This window comes from Spinacia oleracea, chromosome 3 (assembly GCF_020520425.1).
Source record: "Spinacia oleracea cultivar Varoflay chromosome 3, BTI_SOV_V1, whole genome shotgun sequence".
Classification (NCBI taxonomy): domain Eukaryota; kingdom Viridiplantae; phylum Streptophyta; class Magnoliopsida; order Caryophyllales; family Amaranthaceae; genus Spinacia; species Spinacia oleracea.
The window spans coordinates 52,540,004-52,556,847 of record NC_079489.1 but is presented as its reverse complement, the minus strand read 5'-3'; the positions used below and the strand labels follow the sequence as shown (position 1 = coordinate 52,556,847).

The window sequence follows — 16,844 nt, the reverse complement described above, 5'->3', positions numbered from 1 at the left end:
CTGACTCTGACTCTGATCATCTTGTTGGTGACCTATTTCATACAGAATTAGAGATGGGTGAGGAAGTAGTAGAACCGAGGCTTACAGACTATTCCAAGCCAAGTCTGTCTTTGCTACCTAAGGCGATTATGCCTTCTATTGCAGCTGAAAGCTTCAAAATTGAGCATGCTTTGATAAATATGATTGAGAGGCACCAATTCGGTGGGGAGAAGGGTGAGGACCCTAATCTTCATATTTAGTCCTTCATTCAATATTGCTTTACTATTAAGCAGAAGAATGTACCAGAGCAGACCATAGAGATGTTTTTCCCATTTTCTCTAAGTGGAAAAGCAAAGTTGTGGATCAATGGGCTCAATCGAGAGGCTATGAAAATCACTGATTGGGAATCTCTGGCTCTTGCATTCTATGTAAAATATTTTTCAACTGAGAAAACTGCTCGTCTGAGGAGCCAGATTATTGCTATCACACAACTGGTAGATGAGAGCTTGTTTGAGGCCTGGGAAAGGTTCAAGGTGTTAGGTTATGATACATATGACAAAACATAAATCATGCGGAAAACCTTAATGCCAGGAAACATATTATTTACACATAATCATTTAGCATAATTTAGGAGCATACACTTTGTAGCGTGCCCTCCCTAGCTGCGCCCGAACCGAACAAGAACAAGTCTTTAGGACTCCAAATGTCGTCCCTCCGTAGATAGTCCACAGTACGTCCGGATCCGCCTCAAGTTAGACCAACTAGAATCGCCCTTAAGGTTACTAGGAATTTCGGCTATTGTGTTTGCAAGTGTATGGCTGATTTTTCTTTTAAAAACTTACCCTTTGAATACTTCAATCGTATCTATAAATTATGACCCTAGGCACTTATTTATAGAGGTATGGAAAAGGAATTATAATCCTATTAGGATATTAATTAGTTTAATTAGAATCCTGCTAGGACTCTATTAAATAATCATTATCTAATAGTTTTAGGATTTAATCATATTTCGAATCCCTATTGCTTTAGGATTCCCGCACGAGCATTGCACGACCACCGTACACCCGCGCAAGCCTTGCGGCCCACGCTAGGCGCACAGCGCTCGGCCCATTGCTGCTGTGCTTCTCGCGCGCGCGCCCCCAGGCCTTGGATGGGCCTGGCTGTGCGCTGGGCCTGGTCGAGGCTTGGCGTGCGATGGTGCGTGTGGCTTGCTGGGCGATGGCCTGGCTTCGTGCTGGGCCTTCGTCTAGCGGGCCTCGTCCGATGCTAATTCGTACGATACGCTTCCGATTAAAATCCCGATTCCGGAATTCATTTCCGATACGAACAATATTTAATATTTCCGATTCCGGAATTAATTTCCGTTTCTCCGGAATTATTTTCCGATTCCGATAATATTTCCGATTCTGACAATATTTTCGTTTCCGGCAATATTTCCGATTCCGGCAATATTTCCATTTCCGATTCCGGCAATATTTCCATTTTCGATAATATTTTCCGATACGTACCATGTTTCCGTTTCCGGCAACATCTGCGACTTGGATAATATTTATATTTCCGATACGATCCATATTTCCGTTTTCGGAAATATCATCGTTTCCGGAGTATCCACTTGCTTGTGACGATCTCAGCTCCCACTGAAACCAAGATCCGTCGATTCCGAATATCCATAGATAGAGTATTTAATGCCATTAAATACTTGATCCGTTTACGTACTATTTGTGTGACCATACGGGTTCAGTCAAGAGTAAGCTTTGGATTAATATCATTAATTCCACTTGAACTGAAGCGGCCTCTAGCTAGGCATTCAGCTCACTTGATCTCACTGAATTATTAACTTGTCAATTAATACTGAACCGCATTTATTAGACTTATCATTGAATGCATACTTGGACCAAGGGCATTATTTCCTTCACAAGGATCTTCAGAGATAGTGTCCACAGTTCCACACCATTGTCTGCAACCGTGGTTCTTGATCCAACAGTTTTATAATGGTTTGGGTGACGAGTCTAGGCTCATTCTGGATTCTGCTGCTAGTGGGAGGTTTATGCAACTTCATGTATCCAGGGCTATGGAAGTAATTGAGGAGATGACCATTCATAATGCCTAGTAGGGGAATCCCAGAGGTCTATCTAATAAGGGTGGTAAGCATGAGTTAAATTCCATTGAACAACTAATTGCCCAATTGACTGCTTTACATTACAAATTTGATAATATGCAAGCAGCAACATCTCAATCTGCCCAACCTGCTAGTGTAGCTACAATGAGTGCCCAATCTGTGAATGTTTGTGATAGTTGTGGGATGCTTGGCCATTATGCACAGGAATGTAGAAGCTCCATTGAGCAATGTAACGCATTTCAGTCCTACAAGCAGAATAATCCATAGTCCAATTCCTACAATGAGGGGTACAAAAATAATCCCCTACTATCTTACAAGAGTATGAATATTCACAACCCACATCAGGTTCAACATCCCCCACCACCACAACAATAATACCAACCATGGAGTAACTATAATCAACATTCTGGTTGAGCACCTGGGTTCTCTAGCCAACAGACACAACCTCAACAATCACAGCCCCAGGTCACACAGTCTGATCTTATGTTGGTGGATATGCGTAATATATGCTCCAGATGCAAAAGTCTCTAAATTAAAAGGATGTTAAAATTGATGCTCTTGCCGCTCATAACAAGATCATTGATAACCAGTTGGCCCAGATGGCCACTAGTCTTGCAAAGAGAACCCAAGGGCAACTTCCTTCACTGTCCGAGAATAGAGAAACTGCAAATGCTATCACCTTGCGCAGTGGGCATGGGTATGAAGGCCCTTCTATGTCTGTAGATGTTGATTCTAGGGTGTCTACCAGTGGTCCAATGGAGAAAGTAGTTAAGAAGGTAGTCTGTGAGAAAGAGGCTACACCTGAGGTTAAGAAGGGAACTAGTATTCAAGTACCACCTATTGCACTTCCCTTCCCCAACTGGCAACTCAAGAGTAAGCTAGCCAAACAGTTTGGAAAATTCTTGGATGTGGTAAAAAACTTGCAGGTAACGGTTCCTTTTACTGAATTGATTTTACAGGTTCCTGCATATGCTAAGTTTATGAAAGATATTTTGACTAGGAAATGTGGTTTTTGTGAGGTATAGGTTTTACTGAGGAATGTAGTGCTTTATTGCAAAACAAGTCTCCAACTAAACTTAAAGACCCCGGGAGTTTTTCCATCCCATGTAACATTGGCACCGTTTTTATTGATAAAGTTTTGTGTGATCTAGGTGCTAGTGTGTCTGTTATGCCCTTGTCAGTCTGCACTAAATTAAACATGTGCCTCAAACCCATCTTTAAAACATTTCATGGAATTCAAAGCTATGCTTGATTTCCAGTGCTACAACGTGAGTGTTGCTTCTCACTTGTTGCATAGGTTTAGTTATCACACTTTGCCAATCTTAACATCCTTTTCATCGAATGTTCTTCGAGATATGATGATAAGATCTTTTGAGTATGTTTATTTTGTGATCTAGTCTTTCTTGCTACATTAGTGGTTCTACGCATTTTGCATTGAAGAACCATTAAGTCCACAGACATGTGACCTTCCCAAGTTCAATGAAGAACTTATATAAACAACTCTGTTTTATTGCTTCTTAGGCAATAAGTACTTTTACTTCAACTGTTTAGGTTGCTAGTGATGCTTTGTTTGGATTTACTTATCCAAGCAGTTCACAGATATGTGGAAGACTTTCCATATGTATCTTAGAACATAGAAATTAATATTTAATTTCCCACGCAACAACTCATGGTCTCCAATCCATGTTGCCATTTCAAAACACGATGCTCTATAGCTCGTCCTTATCAATGGATAACTCCAAAGGGATCTTGCTTGATCCTTTGCCAGTGTTTATGCGTGTAGCATCAATATTTAGCATATCTTTATTTCCTTGAGTCAAGAACTGTTCCTATGTGCCTTTTCAAGTACCATAAGTTTTTCTTGATCTCAATCTAGTTGATCTTCACTTAGATCAATAGAGATTGGTATATGTTCGTCATGCCTAAAGTCATACGATACATTTTTGGCGATCCTTATATTATATCATACATGATAAATTCTTTTGCAGAATAATTCCCAATTGAATTCTATTCATGTAACTTTAGCTCATCTAGTTTCAGTAGATACTAATTCCAGCTAAATTCTTTGACATATAATATAGGTTAAGAATCTCACTTAGATCCTTTGATGTTTAACTTAGTAAATGCTTATACATAGTTCAAACATTCATTACTTAGATTTATTCATATGGATCGAATATCTCCAATGGAGTCTTTCGTGTTTGATTTAGTAAATGCCATTACTTAATCTAAAACAATATCATAAGATCTTTGTAAATAGATCTTAATACCCAGTATGTACTAAGTTTCGCCATGGTCCATCATTGATGAATAATCTCAAATATAAGTCATTAGCATTTGAATGTTATTTCACAATAGAGAGATATGTGTGTGATACACATAGGACCAATTAAGTTTTTATGTACTCCCACTAAACTTCTTATATATCTATAAGAATCATGTACATTTTATGAAACTAAAATATTTATTAGCTTCACTAAAATACAATTCCAATTCCCAATTGCTTGCTTAAATCTGTACTTAGATTTTATAAGCTAGCTTCCTTTTCAAGCATTACTTGGATCCACAAATCCTATGACATACCATGTACATAGTTTCTTCCAACATTTGATTGAGGAATACGTTTTGTCATCCAATTGCCATATGCAATCATTGCTTGATTTATAGACTTGAGCATTACGATTATGCATGAGGTTTCAACACAATCCATGCCATGAATTTGCTTGTAACCTTTAGCAACTAATCTAGCTTTGTGTGTGAACACAATTCCATGTTTGATGGTTTTATCCTTAAAACAAACTTGCAACCAATAGGTGTGAAACTATTCTTGCAAATCAACAAAATTTCAATTTTGTCATCAAAACATTGAGTATATTTTATGGCCTCTAACCATTTAAACATTTGAGTCTATGTATTGCCTCTAACCATTTTAGGGAATCTATATTTCGTCATAGCTTTCTTACAAGTCACAAACTCATTAATCTACATGATAATAGTTTGACTGCAAGTTGTAGGTTTCTTCACTATCTAATAGAAGAATCGCATAGCTTCAGTGACCTGAACTCCATGATTCTTCACTATTTTAATAGAAGAATCTCATAGTTTCAGTGACTTGAACTCTATGCCTACTTGGGTATAAAACATCGATCAAACAATAGAATATCAACTGCCACTTGAAAGTCCTTTGAATATTCTGTTCTCCTTGAAGCACTTGTAAAGTCTTCTAAGAGATGTCTATTCTTTAAAGCCACTTCTAAAGTCCTTAAGAATAAGTGTTCGGATTTTCTGAAGAACTTCGAAAAGCTTCCGGAATGTCCGTTTATGTTTGTTGTTCGCCTCGAAGACTTTCGAGGTCTATTTTCTCCCACTTGTCATTTTGGAAACGAATCTCCAAAAGGACATTATTTCGAGCAAACAAACATTATGTTCTAAAAAATTCGTGGTAGAAACAATACCCTTGTGTCTCATTTGAATAAATCACAATGAAACATATATCTATACTTGGGCCTTAGTTTGTTGAATAACAAACGCTAAGCTCCCACTGAGTTTGGCAACTCTCTAGATATATATTATGAAAAGATATTCTGAAATTACTTTTCAATAGCTTTGACGAATTTGGTTTAGTTTGGTGGTAGTTGAGCATTTTGTTTAGAAATTATAGGAAAAGTCTTTATGATCCATCATTGATCGAATCAAGTACTAATCGACTTCGATCATTCCAACTTAGATATACCATATCTTATGGAGCTAGATCGTGAAATTACAACACACAATCATTGATGATCATTCTTGGTATAAGTAATCAACAACATGATCTAACCTAGATCTTTATGATTTCTTGCCAAGTGGATTTTATACTTCTGAATCTTTAAACTAGCCAAACAGATTCAACTTATATCACATTTGAGTAAATAAACCTATATTCAATCCATGTGAAATAATAAAGTCATAAAAACTTTCTTTAGCTTTGAACTCTATTGTCTAGGCGTTCTAACAATAGTTCATATCTTTTGTTACTTTCAACAAGTAAGACTAGTTGTCTTAAATTGATCTAGAAATCAATCAACTTTCAATAGTCCATCAAAATAGAGCTTTTGAATGTTAACTTGTTGATATGGTCTAAGCAACAATGCTAAAAGTTAATGGAACTCAAATCAAGAGATTGATTTGAACCTAGTAAAGTTTTATTGTTAAAGATTTGTTTGTTTTAATCAAGCATATTGACTCAACCCGTAAATGACCATTTCATTCAAATAAACAAACAAACATTTTTTTTGTTCTTCTGAATGTGAGTCTTTCTGTGTTTGAAAACAGAAATTAGGTATGCTGATTGTGGAACAAAATAGCCATTAAGTTCTAGCCTATGAAAGGACTTAAAACAAACTAGATGACCCTACAGCTAATGTAGCATTGCCATGCTTCATATCCCACTTGTAGGCCTTTAGTGTATCCTAGCTTCCATAGTTTGAGTTATTACCGAAGTAAGAACCTCAAGCGGTATATGATACCAAGGAAGTTTGATTGCTAGGTCACTTCTCTTTAAACATAAACTTATAGGTAGAAACGGAATCTTAAATTCCTTTTATTTGTTCCTTGTTTTCCTATTTCTTGTACCCTTTCTTATAGTCTTAAGAATTGAATTCTTTAGTGTTGACTTTTATACTTTGTTAGACATGTCCAATGTCACTCCAAAAAGGTTCTTAATTACCATTTTAATTTATGTTGAATATTTTGTTTCAACTAGATGATCTTACCAGAAGCTTCTAAAGTTCTCTAAGCATCGATCTATTCGAATGTCTAGGGACTAGACTCATTCGAGAATTAAATGGACAAAGATGTTAGGTTCCTAACCATTGGTAAAGATGAGCGTTTAAGCTCAATGCTTTATGATCTCAAAACTACAGTGTATTTTGAATTCACAAGCACCAATTGGTTTGCCATTCGATTTTGATACTCGAAAACAACCATAAAAGTCGCTATAAGAAACGTACATTTTAAATTGCTCATTTTCTCTCATTTCCGTGAATCGTTCTTGGATTCACTACCAATCAAGGAAATTTACTGTTACCTTTCTAAAAGGGTTTACTGCAGTGCAAGATATTTAATTATAAACAATAATTAAAACATACATTGAAGCATGCAAAGTCTAATCATTTATCATGAGTAATAACTTGAAAATTAAAGCAATCATGCAATTCAAACAAGTTATTAGCATTTTATTCGAATTTATTGTTCCGGCAGGTGTGAATAAAATGATTCCAAGATCCTAAAACCATTGAAGAATTAAGCACAGTTTGTCGACTCAATCCTGAAACATTTTAGGTAAGCAAAAACCTTTTGCTAATAGTCTAGAAACTATTCTTGGTTGATAGGTACGTCTAAGAACTTATTAGGTAAACCTATCGATTTTGCCACGACATAAAAAGACTCCTTACTTATATCGTTGAGTTTCACCAAAACTAACATGTACTCACAATTATTTGTGTACCTTGCCCCTTTAGGACCAATAAGTAACACCTCGCTGAGCGAAAACTATTACTAGATTGATGTAAAGGATATCCAAGCAAGTGTATATTTTGGCATGGCACCTTTTAACTCAATTTTTAAGTTTGGAACTTAAGGCTCTTACTATGTTGATTAGATTTTAAGTGAACTAAAATCCTTAATCATGCAACATAATCAAGCCACAATCTCATGCATAATTAAGACATATTTAAAGCAATAAATAACTTAAAGCATGCATAAGATAAATGTGATCTAGTATGGCCCGACTTCATCTTGAAGCTTCAACTTCAAAGTCCGTCTCGAAAATCTCCGTGGGAGGCACCATTTTCTTCAAATAGGATAAGCTATAATTAAACTAATTACAACTATTTGATGGTACGCAGACCATATTTGAATTGAAAAACAATTTTGGTACTTTAGACCAATTACATTCAAATTAATGGTACGCAGACCATATTTTCTATCCTATTTGGGCCATACTAGTCACTTCATAACCTACAAAACAGTACATATACAATATATACCATTCACCCATTCATTATCATGAATGGCCCACATAGCTGGTTAGTAAAACACGTTATGCATCACATAAATATTTGCAGCAATTAATCAAGGGCACCAATAATCTACAAATTATTCAGTCCTTATTAATTCTAATCAAGTTGTTTTAACCTTAAGGATTTGTAGACCTAATCAAGAGTTTATGACTAAAAGGGCTCCCACTTAAACCAATAAATTCATATGCTTTACTAATTTTTAAACATAAAAATGTATTTCTAGTCTAACCGAAAACATAAAAATTTAATTAAAATTTAAAGCTCATATAAATTTATAATTGAATCCACATATTTAATTTATTTTCAGTCATATTTAAATTAATTCATGATTTTAATTTTAGTAAAATAATTAGAATAAATGAAATTTATTATAATTATAATATTCAAAATTAAAATCCAAGAAAACAATTAAAATTATTAATTTTAAAATTAATTAAAATTACATAAACTGAAAATTTCAAATTAAAATTTTAAAACGATCTAATCGTAACTCAAGGTACGCAACATCACCACGCAACGCACAGCCATAGGCCACACGCACGCAGCCATCGCTGGCCATGTGCGCGCAGCCTATGTGCTGCGTCGCATCTGCTGCTGCTCACCATCGCAAGGCATCATCGAAGCACGCTCGCTGCTCACCATCGCTGGGCGCGCGCCAGCGCTCGTCGCACGCGAGCCAGCGCTTGCTGCGCGCGAGGCTTCGATCGCTGCGCGAGGCAGTGCGCGTTTCACGCGACTGCTCGCTGCCTTGCTCTCGCCCTTGCCCACTCGCTCATCGCACACAGCACACGACACAAGGCAGGGCTGCTGCCTTGTGCTCGTGCACCATAGCCTTGCTCATTGCATTCGTACCGCATGGGCGACGAGCCCCCTTGCTCGTCGTCGCATGCCCGCACTATACAACACCCCTTAAGGGTAACACGTAGCGTCCATTGCTTTGTGCGTGCAAGTTATATGAGCGAATCGCATAAAAATTAAAAATTTTATTTTCAAAATTAATGACAAATTAATAAATCATATTAATTTCATAATTTTATGGCGAAAAATCGAAAATTTATTAATTAATTGATTTCCGATTAACATGGATTCAAGTCTAGGTCATAAAAATTTAAAATTTAGGAAAAATTACTTTAAATAATCCAACCTTTCGACGATTTTCCGTTAATAATCCAACTTTTGGATTATTATCTAATAATCCAACCTTTGCACCCCATTAACTTTTATTAAACCCGAGTGACCGGAAACCGGTAAAAAAGGTCAACTTTTTTTTTCCAGTTTTTTTCCCTTACCTCCTTCCTCCTAACTCCTCTACCTTCATAGTTGTTTGCTGATATATCTTCTTCTTCCCTCCCAGCTACTGCCATAATACCAGCCCACCAAAAAATCAACCCCACTCAATAAATCATATACCCGTCTCCCTGAAACACCAACCCACCCTCGAAATCCGACCTCTCTCCCCCGCCTTCATCTCATATGCGACCACCATCAACACCTTAATTAATACCATTCATGGACATCCTAACTCCACCTCCAACCAATCTCCCATCAAAACTGACTAAAAATATCGTCTCTGCCACCGCAACAAGCTGGAGAAGGCGGAGAGAGAAAATCGAAACTCCTCACACCTAAACTACCACCGACGTTTCGACTCCCTACGCACCAATCCTTTGTGCATCCCATGCAAATTAATTAATTATACGAGTATAAAATAATTTTGGCCTTTTTTTATGTTTGTTTATACTTTTATACATGTAATATATGGTGCATGATTCGAATTCCACTTGAAATTTCATCTTTGTTGACTGTTAATTTGTAATGCTGAATTTGTAGATATTTTTTTCTTACTTTTGTTTTTTGGATTGATTTTGTGTGGTTGGTTTTGGCTTTTTTTTCTTTTCAATTCAAAATTTGAAATGAAGTGGAATTAATTCGCGTAGATGAAAGAGAAAACATTGAAGATGATGTAGATACAAAGTGTTGTTTCCTTTGTTGGTGAGGAGGAAGTCAAGAGGAAGGAAATAAAAAAAAAACCAGAAAGAAGACAGAAGGAAAACAAAAGAGAAAAAAAAATTAAAGAAATTATACATTTTCAAAATAAAAATAAATTATGACGAATAGTCGCATGACACGTGTACAAGTTACCTGTTGAATCCGGTTGGTGACCTGTTGGGTGCAATAAAAGTTAATGGGGTGCAAAGGTTGGATTATTAGATAATAATCCAAAGGTTGGATTATTAACGGAAAATCGTAGAAAGGTTGGATTATTTAAAATAATTTTTCCTAAAATTTAACACAAATATTCAATTTTTATGGTGGTTTTTAATCATAGGTATCTAATTAAATTATTAACTAATTATGAAAATCAAATTAATTCTAAATTATTCCAATTTTCAACAAATTAATCATAATTACAAATTAGATTCCATATTTAACAAGGCTAGGCATTCCAACTTGTTAAACATATACAGTAGGTCAATCAAAAATTCAAGATTTAACAACAAGAATCGCAAATATTTAATTTAACATCTTAAATTTTCAAACTTTTGCGTTCGAAAAACTAAAACCTCCGAAAAGTCATAGTTAGGCTTCGAATTTTAGAATTCTGGGTTCGGCCGAAAAATACTAATTTTGTCAAAATTTTAGAATGCCTTTTACATGCGAAATTGACACAAAAATCACTCGATTTGGATGAGTAACGAAAAAACTGCCGAAAAACTGCGTACATATAATTAAATAAACTCAATTTGCAATTAATTAACAATTACGAAAATTAATCACCCCTTTTAATTCTTGCAAATTTGTAATTTTAACCATGTTTATGCAATTTAGATTATGAAAATAATAAGAGGCTCGTGATACCACTGTTAGGTTATGATACATATGACAAAACATAAATCATGCGGAAAACCTTAATGCCAGGAAACATATTATTTACACATAATCATTTAGCATAATTTAGGAGCATACACTTTGTAACGTGCCTTCCCTAGCTGCGCCCGAACCGAACAAGAACAAGTCTTTAGGACTCCAAATGTCGTCCCTCCGTAGATAGTCCACAGTACGTCCGGATCCGCCTCAAGTTAGACCAACTAGAATCGCCCTTAAGGTTACTAGGAATTTCGGCTATTGTGTTTGCAAGTGTATGGCTGATTTTTCTTTCAAAAACTTACCCTTTGAATACTTCAATCGTATCTATAAATTATGACCCTAGGCACTTATTTATAGAGGTATGGAAAAGGAATTATAATCCTATTAGGATATTAATTAGTTTAATTAGAATCCTGCTAGGATTCTATTAAATAATCATTATCTAATAGTTTTAGGATTTAATCATATTTCGAATCCCGATTGCTTTAGGATTCACGCACGAGCATTGCACGACCACCGTACACCCGCGCAAGCCTTGCCGCCCACGCTAGGCGCACAACGCTCGGCCCATTGCTGCTGTGCTTCTCGCGCGCGCGCCCCCAGGCCTTGGCTGGGCCTGGCTGTGCGCTGGGCCTGGTCGAGGCTTGGCGTGCGATGGTGCGTGTGGCTCGCTGGGCGATGGCCTGGCTTCGTGCTGGGCCTTCGTCTAGCGGGCCTCGTCCGAAGCTAATTCGTACGATACGCTTCCGATTAAATTCCCGATTCCGGAATTCATTTCCGATACGAACAATATTTAATATTTCCGATTCCGGAATTAATTTCCGTTTCGAACAAATATTTAATATTTCCGTTTCCGGAATTATTTTCCGGTTCCGATAATATTTCCGATTCTGACAATATTTTCGTTTCCGACAATATTTCCGATTCCGATAATATTTTCCGATACGTACCATGTTTCCGTTTCCGGCAACATCTGCGACTTGGATAATATTTATATTTCCGATACGATCCATATTTCCGTTTTCGGAAATATCATCGTTTCCGGAGTATCCACTTGCTTGTGACGATCTCAGCTCCCACTGAAACCAAGATCCGTCGATTCCGAATATCCATAGATAGAGTATTTAATGCCATTAAATACTTGATCCGTTTACGTACTATTTGTGTGACCATACGGGTTCAGTCAAGAGTAAGCTTTGGATTAATATCATTAATTCCACTTGAACTGAAGCGGCCTCTAGCTAGGCATTCAGCTCACTTGATCTCACTGAATTATTAACTTGTCAATTAATACTGAACCGCATTTATTAGACTTATCATTGAATGCATACTTGGACCAAGGGCATTATTTCCTTCACAAGGATCTTCAGAGATAGTGTCCACAGTTCCACACCATTGTCTGCAACCGTGGTTCTTGATCCAACAGTTTTATAATGGTTTGGGTGACGAGTCTAGGCTCATTCTGGATTCTGCTGCTAGTGGGAGGTTTATGCAACTTCATGTTTCCAGGGCTATGGAAGTAATTGAGGAGATGACCATTCATAATGCCTAGTAGGGGAATCCCAGAGGTCTATCTAATAAGGGTGGTAAGCATGAGTTAAATTCTATTGAACAACTAACTGCCCAATTGACTGCTTTACATTACAAATTTGATAATATGCAAGCAGCAACATCTCAATCTGCCCAACCTGCTAGTGTAGCTACAATGAGTGCCCAATCTGTGAATGTTTGTGATAGTTGTGGGATGCTTGGCCATTATGCACAGGAATGTAGAAGCTCCATTGAGCAATGTAACGCATTTCAGTCCTACAAGCAGAATAATCCATAGTCCAATTCCTACAATGAGGGGTACAAAAATAATCCCCTACTATCTTACAAGAGTATGAATATTCATAACCCACATCAGGTTCAACATCCCCCACCACCACAACAATAATACCAACCATGGAGTAACTATAATCAACATTCTGGTTGAGCACCTGGGTTCTCTAGACAACAGACACAACCTCAACAATCACAGCCTCAGGTCACTCAGTCTGATCTTATGTTGGTGGATATGCGTAATATATGCTCCAGATGCAAAAGTCTCTAAATTAAAAGGATGTTAAAATTGATGCTCTTGCCGCTCATAACAAGATCATTGATAACCAGTTGGCCCAGATGGCCACTAGTCTTGCAAAGAGAACCCAAGGGCAACTTCCTTCACTTCCCGAGAATAGAGAAACCGCAAATGCTATCACCTTGCGCAGTGGGCATGGGTATGAAGGCCCTTCTATGTCTGTAGATGTTGATTCTAGGGTGTCTACCAGTGGTCCAATGGAGAAAGTAGTTAAGAAGGTAGTCTGTGAGAAAGAGGCTACACCTGAGGTTAAGAAGGGAACTAGTATTCAAGTACCACCTATTGCACTTCCCTTCCCAAACTGGCAACTCAAGAGTAAGCTAGACAAACAGTTTGGAAAATTCTTGGATGTGGTAAAAAACTTGCAGGTAACGGTTCCTTTTACTGAATTGATTTTACAGGTTCCTGCATATGCTAAGTTTATGAAAGATATTTTGACTAGGAAATGTGGTTTTTGTGAGGTATAGGTTTTACTGAGGAATGTAGTGCTTTATTGCAAAACAAGTCTCCAACTAAACTTAAAGACCCCGGGAGTTTTTCCATCCCATGTAACATTGGCACCGTTTTTATTGATAAAGTTTTGTGTGATCTAGGTGCTAGTGTGTCTGTTATGCCCTTGTCAGTCTGCACTAAATTAAACATGGGTGAGCTTAAGGTTACCAACATTACACTACAAATGGCCGACCCCGTTATGTGAAATACCCCTTAGATATTTTAGAGGATGTTCCCGTTAGAGTAGGTAAATTTTACATACCTGTGGATTTTGTGGTGCTAGACACGCAAGAGGACTCTCAAATTCTCATTATCTTAGGTAGACCTTTCCTTCATACGATGGGGGGGGGGGGGGGGGCGGTTATTGATGTTAAAAGTGGGAAATTGACTTTGTTTGTAGGGGGTGATAAGGTTACTTTTAATCTGAATAGTGCCTTAAAGAGTCTCATGCTAGAGGAAGAACAATGTTGTCGAATTGATGTGGTTGATTTTATTAGGCGAGATAACGTCTCCCAAGTCATCGAAAGGGATCCTTTGGAGGCAGTGTTTTGTTGTGAATCTTCTGCAGGTGATAGCAGTTCTTGGAGCGTTGAATAAGATGCTCTAGAGTTGGCTCTTGATGGTGGAGAGCTTGAACTCGAGGAGAGCACCAAGGTAAGGAGGTTATTTAAGCCCATTTGTTAGTGAAAGAGGTAAAGAAACTCGAGCTTAAACCTCTACCCGCTAATCTTAAATATGCATATTTGAATAATGAGGAGCTTTGCACTGTGATCGTTAGTACTGCACTTGATGCAGACCAGTTATCCCAACTTCTTACTATGCTAAGAAAGAACAAAAAGACCATTGGGTACAGTATTGACGATCTAAAGGTTATTATCCCGGATTTTTGCATGCATAGGATACATCTAGATGATAATCAAAAGCCATGCATTCAACCTCAACGTCGTCTGAACCCCATCATGCAAGATGTTGTGAAAGATGAAGTTATGAAATTGCTTGATGCGGGTATTGTTTATGCTATCTCTAATTCTAAGTGGATGAGTCCTATCCAAGTAGTCCCAAAGAAAGGGGGGACGACTGTAGTTAGAAATGAAAAGAACGAGTTGATCCCAGCTAGGGTAGTTATAGGGTGGCGCATGTGTATTGACTATATGTGTCTAAATGTTGCTACTAAAAAGGACCAGTTTTCCCTTCCCTTTATTGATCAAATGTTGGAAAGTCTAGCCTGTCATAAGTTTTTCTGTTACCTGGATGGTTATTCTGGCTTCTTCCAAATCCCCATACATCCAGACGATCAGGAAAAGACCACCTTCACCTGTCCCTATGGTACTTTTGCATATCGTAGGATGCCCTTTGGTCTGTGTAATGCACCTGCTACTTTTCACTAACTATATAAAGGTTGATTACATCCTTGAAAAGAATAAAGAACAACTCAAACTTATATTTCTTTAACTTTAAACTGATGTAGCTTTGCTGCTTAGTATTTAAAACATAAAAGAACTAACTAACTATTACAACTTCAAATACTTGTGGCATCTTGCCTATCCGTTATTTCCCTGGAAGCTTAAGTCTAGATCTACAGGATCATCGAAGTCTTCCTCCGGATCAGAGTCTTCTCTATGTTTTCATCTTGATGAGGCTCACTTGCCACCTCACCATTACCTTCAGGCTCCACATATGAATTACTAGAGATCTCAATGGTAGGATCATGGGCCACTAGTTTAGGGTTCTCTACCTCAACCATTACATCCTCATCCTCCACATCATCATCTCCCTCTAGGTCATTATCTACACCAACTCCCATAGGTTCCTCTACAATTGCATCCCAAGCATGACTCCATATGTTTCTATCCTCCTTGAACCCACTTTCTGCTAGCTCAACCTGAAGGAAATAATGCCCCTGGTCCAAGTATGCATTTAATTTTAAGTCTAATAAATGCAGTTCAGTATTAATTATACAAGTTAATAATTCAGTGAGATCAAGTGGACTGTATGCCTAGCTAGAGGCCGCTTCAGTTCAAGTGGATTAATGATATTAATCCACAACTTACTCTTGACTGAACCCGTAGGGTCACACAAATAGTACGTAAACGAATCAAGTATTTAATGGTATTAAATACTCCATCTATGGATATTCGGAATCGACGGATCTTGGTTTCAGTGGGAGCTGAGATCGTCAAAGGCAAATAATGAATACTCCGGAAACGATGATATTGCCGGAAACGGAAATATGGATCGTATCGGAAATATAAATATTATCCAAGTCGTAGATGTTGCCGGAAATGGAAACATGGTACGTATCGGAAAATATTATCGGAAATGGAAATATTGCCGGAATCGGAAATATTGCCGGAAACGGAAATATTGTCAGAATCGGAAATATTATCGGAATCGAAAAATAATTCCGGAAACGCAAATATTAAATATTTGTCCGAAACGGAAATTAATTCCGGAATCGGAAATGTTAAATATTGTTCGTATCGGAAATGAATTCCGCAATCGGGAAATTAATCGGAAGCGCGTCGTACGAATAAGCATCGGACGAGCTTGCTAGACGAAGGCCCAGCGCGAAGCCAAGCCCACGTCCAGCAAGCCTAGCGCGCCTTGCAGTAGCCCAAGGCCACGCCAGGCCCAGCGCAAGGCCAGGCCCAGCGCGCCAAGGCTGCGAGCACAAAAGCGCGAGCAAGGCCAGCAGGCGCGCGCCCCTCGTGGGCTGCGAGCAATTGCTGGGCCTGGGCTCAGCGCGCGCAAGCATGACGCCCCTCGTGGGCTGCTGTGCGTGCGTGTGTGTTTGTGCATGCGTACGAAACCTTGATTGTTTAGGATTCGTATAAGATTGATTTCCTAAATCTACTGGATAATTAATTAATAGAATTTGAATTAAATTCGGATTAATTAATTCGTTTCCTAGTAGGATTCTATACCCGATTCCATACCATATAAATATGTGATTATAGTTCACAATTTACAACGAGTTTTCCAAGTATTCATAATTTTTTTAGGCAAATATTCAGTCACTTATTTTGCCTCATATTAGCCGAAAAACATAGTACCTTAAGGGCGATTCTAGTTAGTCAAACCTAAGGCGGATCCGGACGTGCTGTGGACTTTCTACGGAGGGACGACACTTGGAGTCCTAAAGACTTGTTCTTGTTCGGTTCGGGCGCAGCAAGGGAGGGCACGCTACAAAGAGTATGCATCCTAA

The 16,844-nt window shown here is 37.9% G+C and overlaps 1 protein-coding gene across 1 annotated transcript; it reads left to right on the top strand.

Moving 5' to 3' along the window:
- Positions 1–299: 299 nt before the first annotated feature.
- LOC130469692 (uncharacterized) lies at positions 300–14,236 on the top strand. Its single transcript, XM_056839120.1, has 6 exons — positions 300–512; positions 1,964–2,056; positions 2,638–3,024; positions 12,455–12,547; positions 13,129–13,462; positions 14,040–14,236. The coding sequence occupies exons 1-6, from the start codon at positions 300–302 to the stop codon at positions 14,234–14,236; spliced, it is 1,317 nt and encodes a 438-aa protein (XP_056695098.1).
- The last annotated feature ends 2,608 nt before the right edge of the window (positions 14,237–16,844 follow it).

Coding starts and splice junctions, on each gene's coding strand:
- LOC130469692 (XM_056839120.1), top strand. CDS start 300: ATGTTTTTCCCATTTTCTCTAAGTGGAAAAGCAAAGTTGTGGATCAAT. Junction 513..1,963: donor AGGCCTGGGAAAGGTTCAAG/GTGTTAGGTTAT, acceptor TTGATCCAACAG/TTTTATAATGGTTTGGGTGA. Junction 13,463..14,039: donor CCCAAACTGGCAACTCAAGA/GTAAGCTAGACA, acceptor CTTTGTTTGTAG/GGGGTGATAAGGTTACTTTT.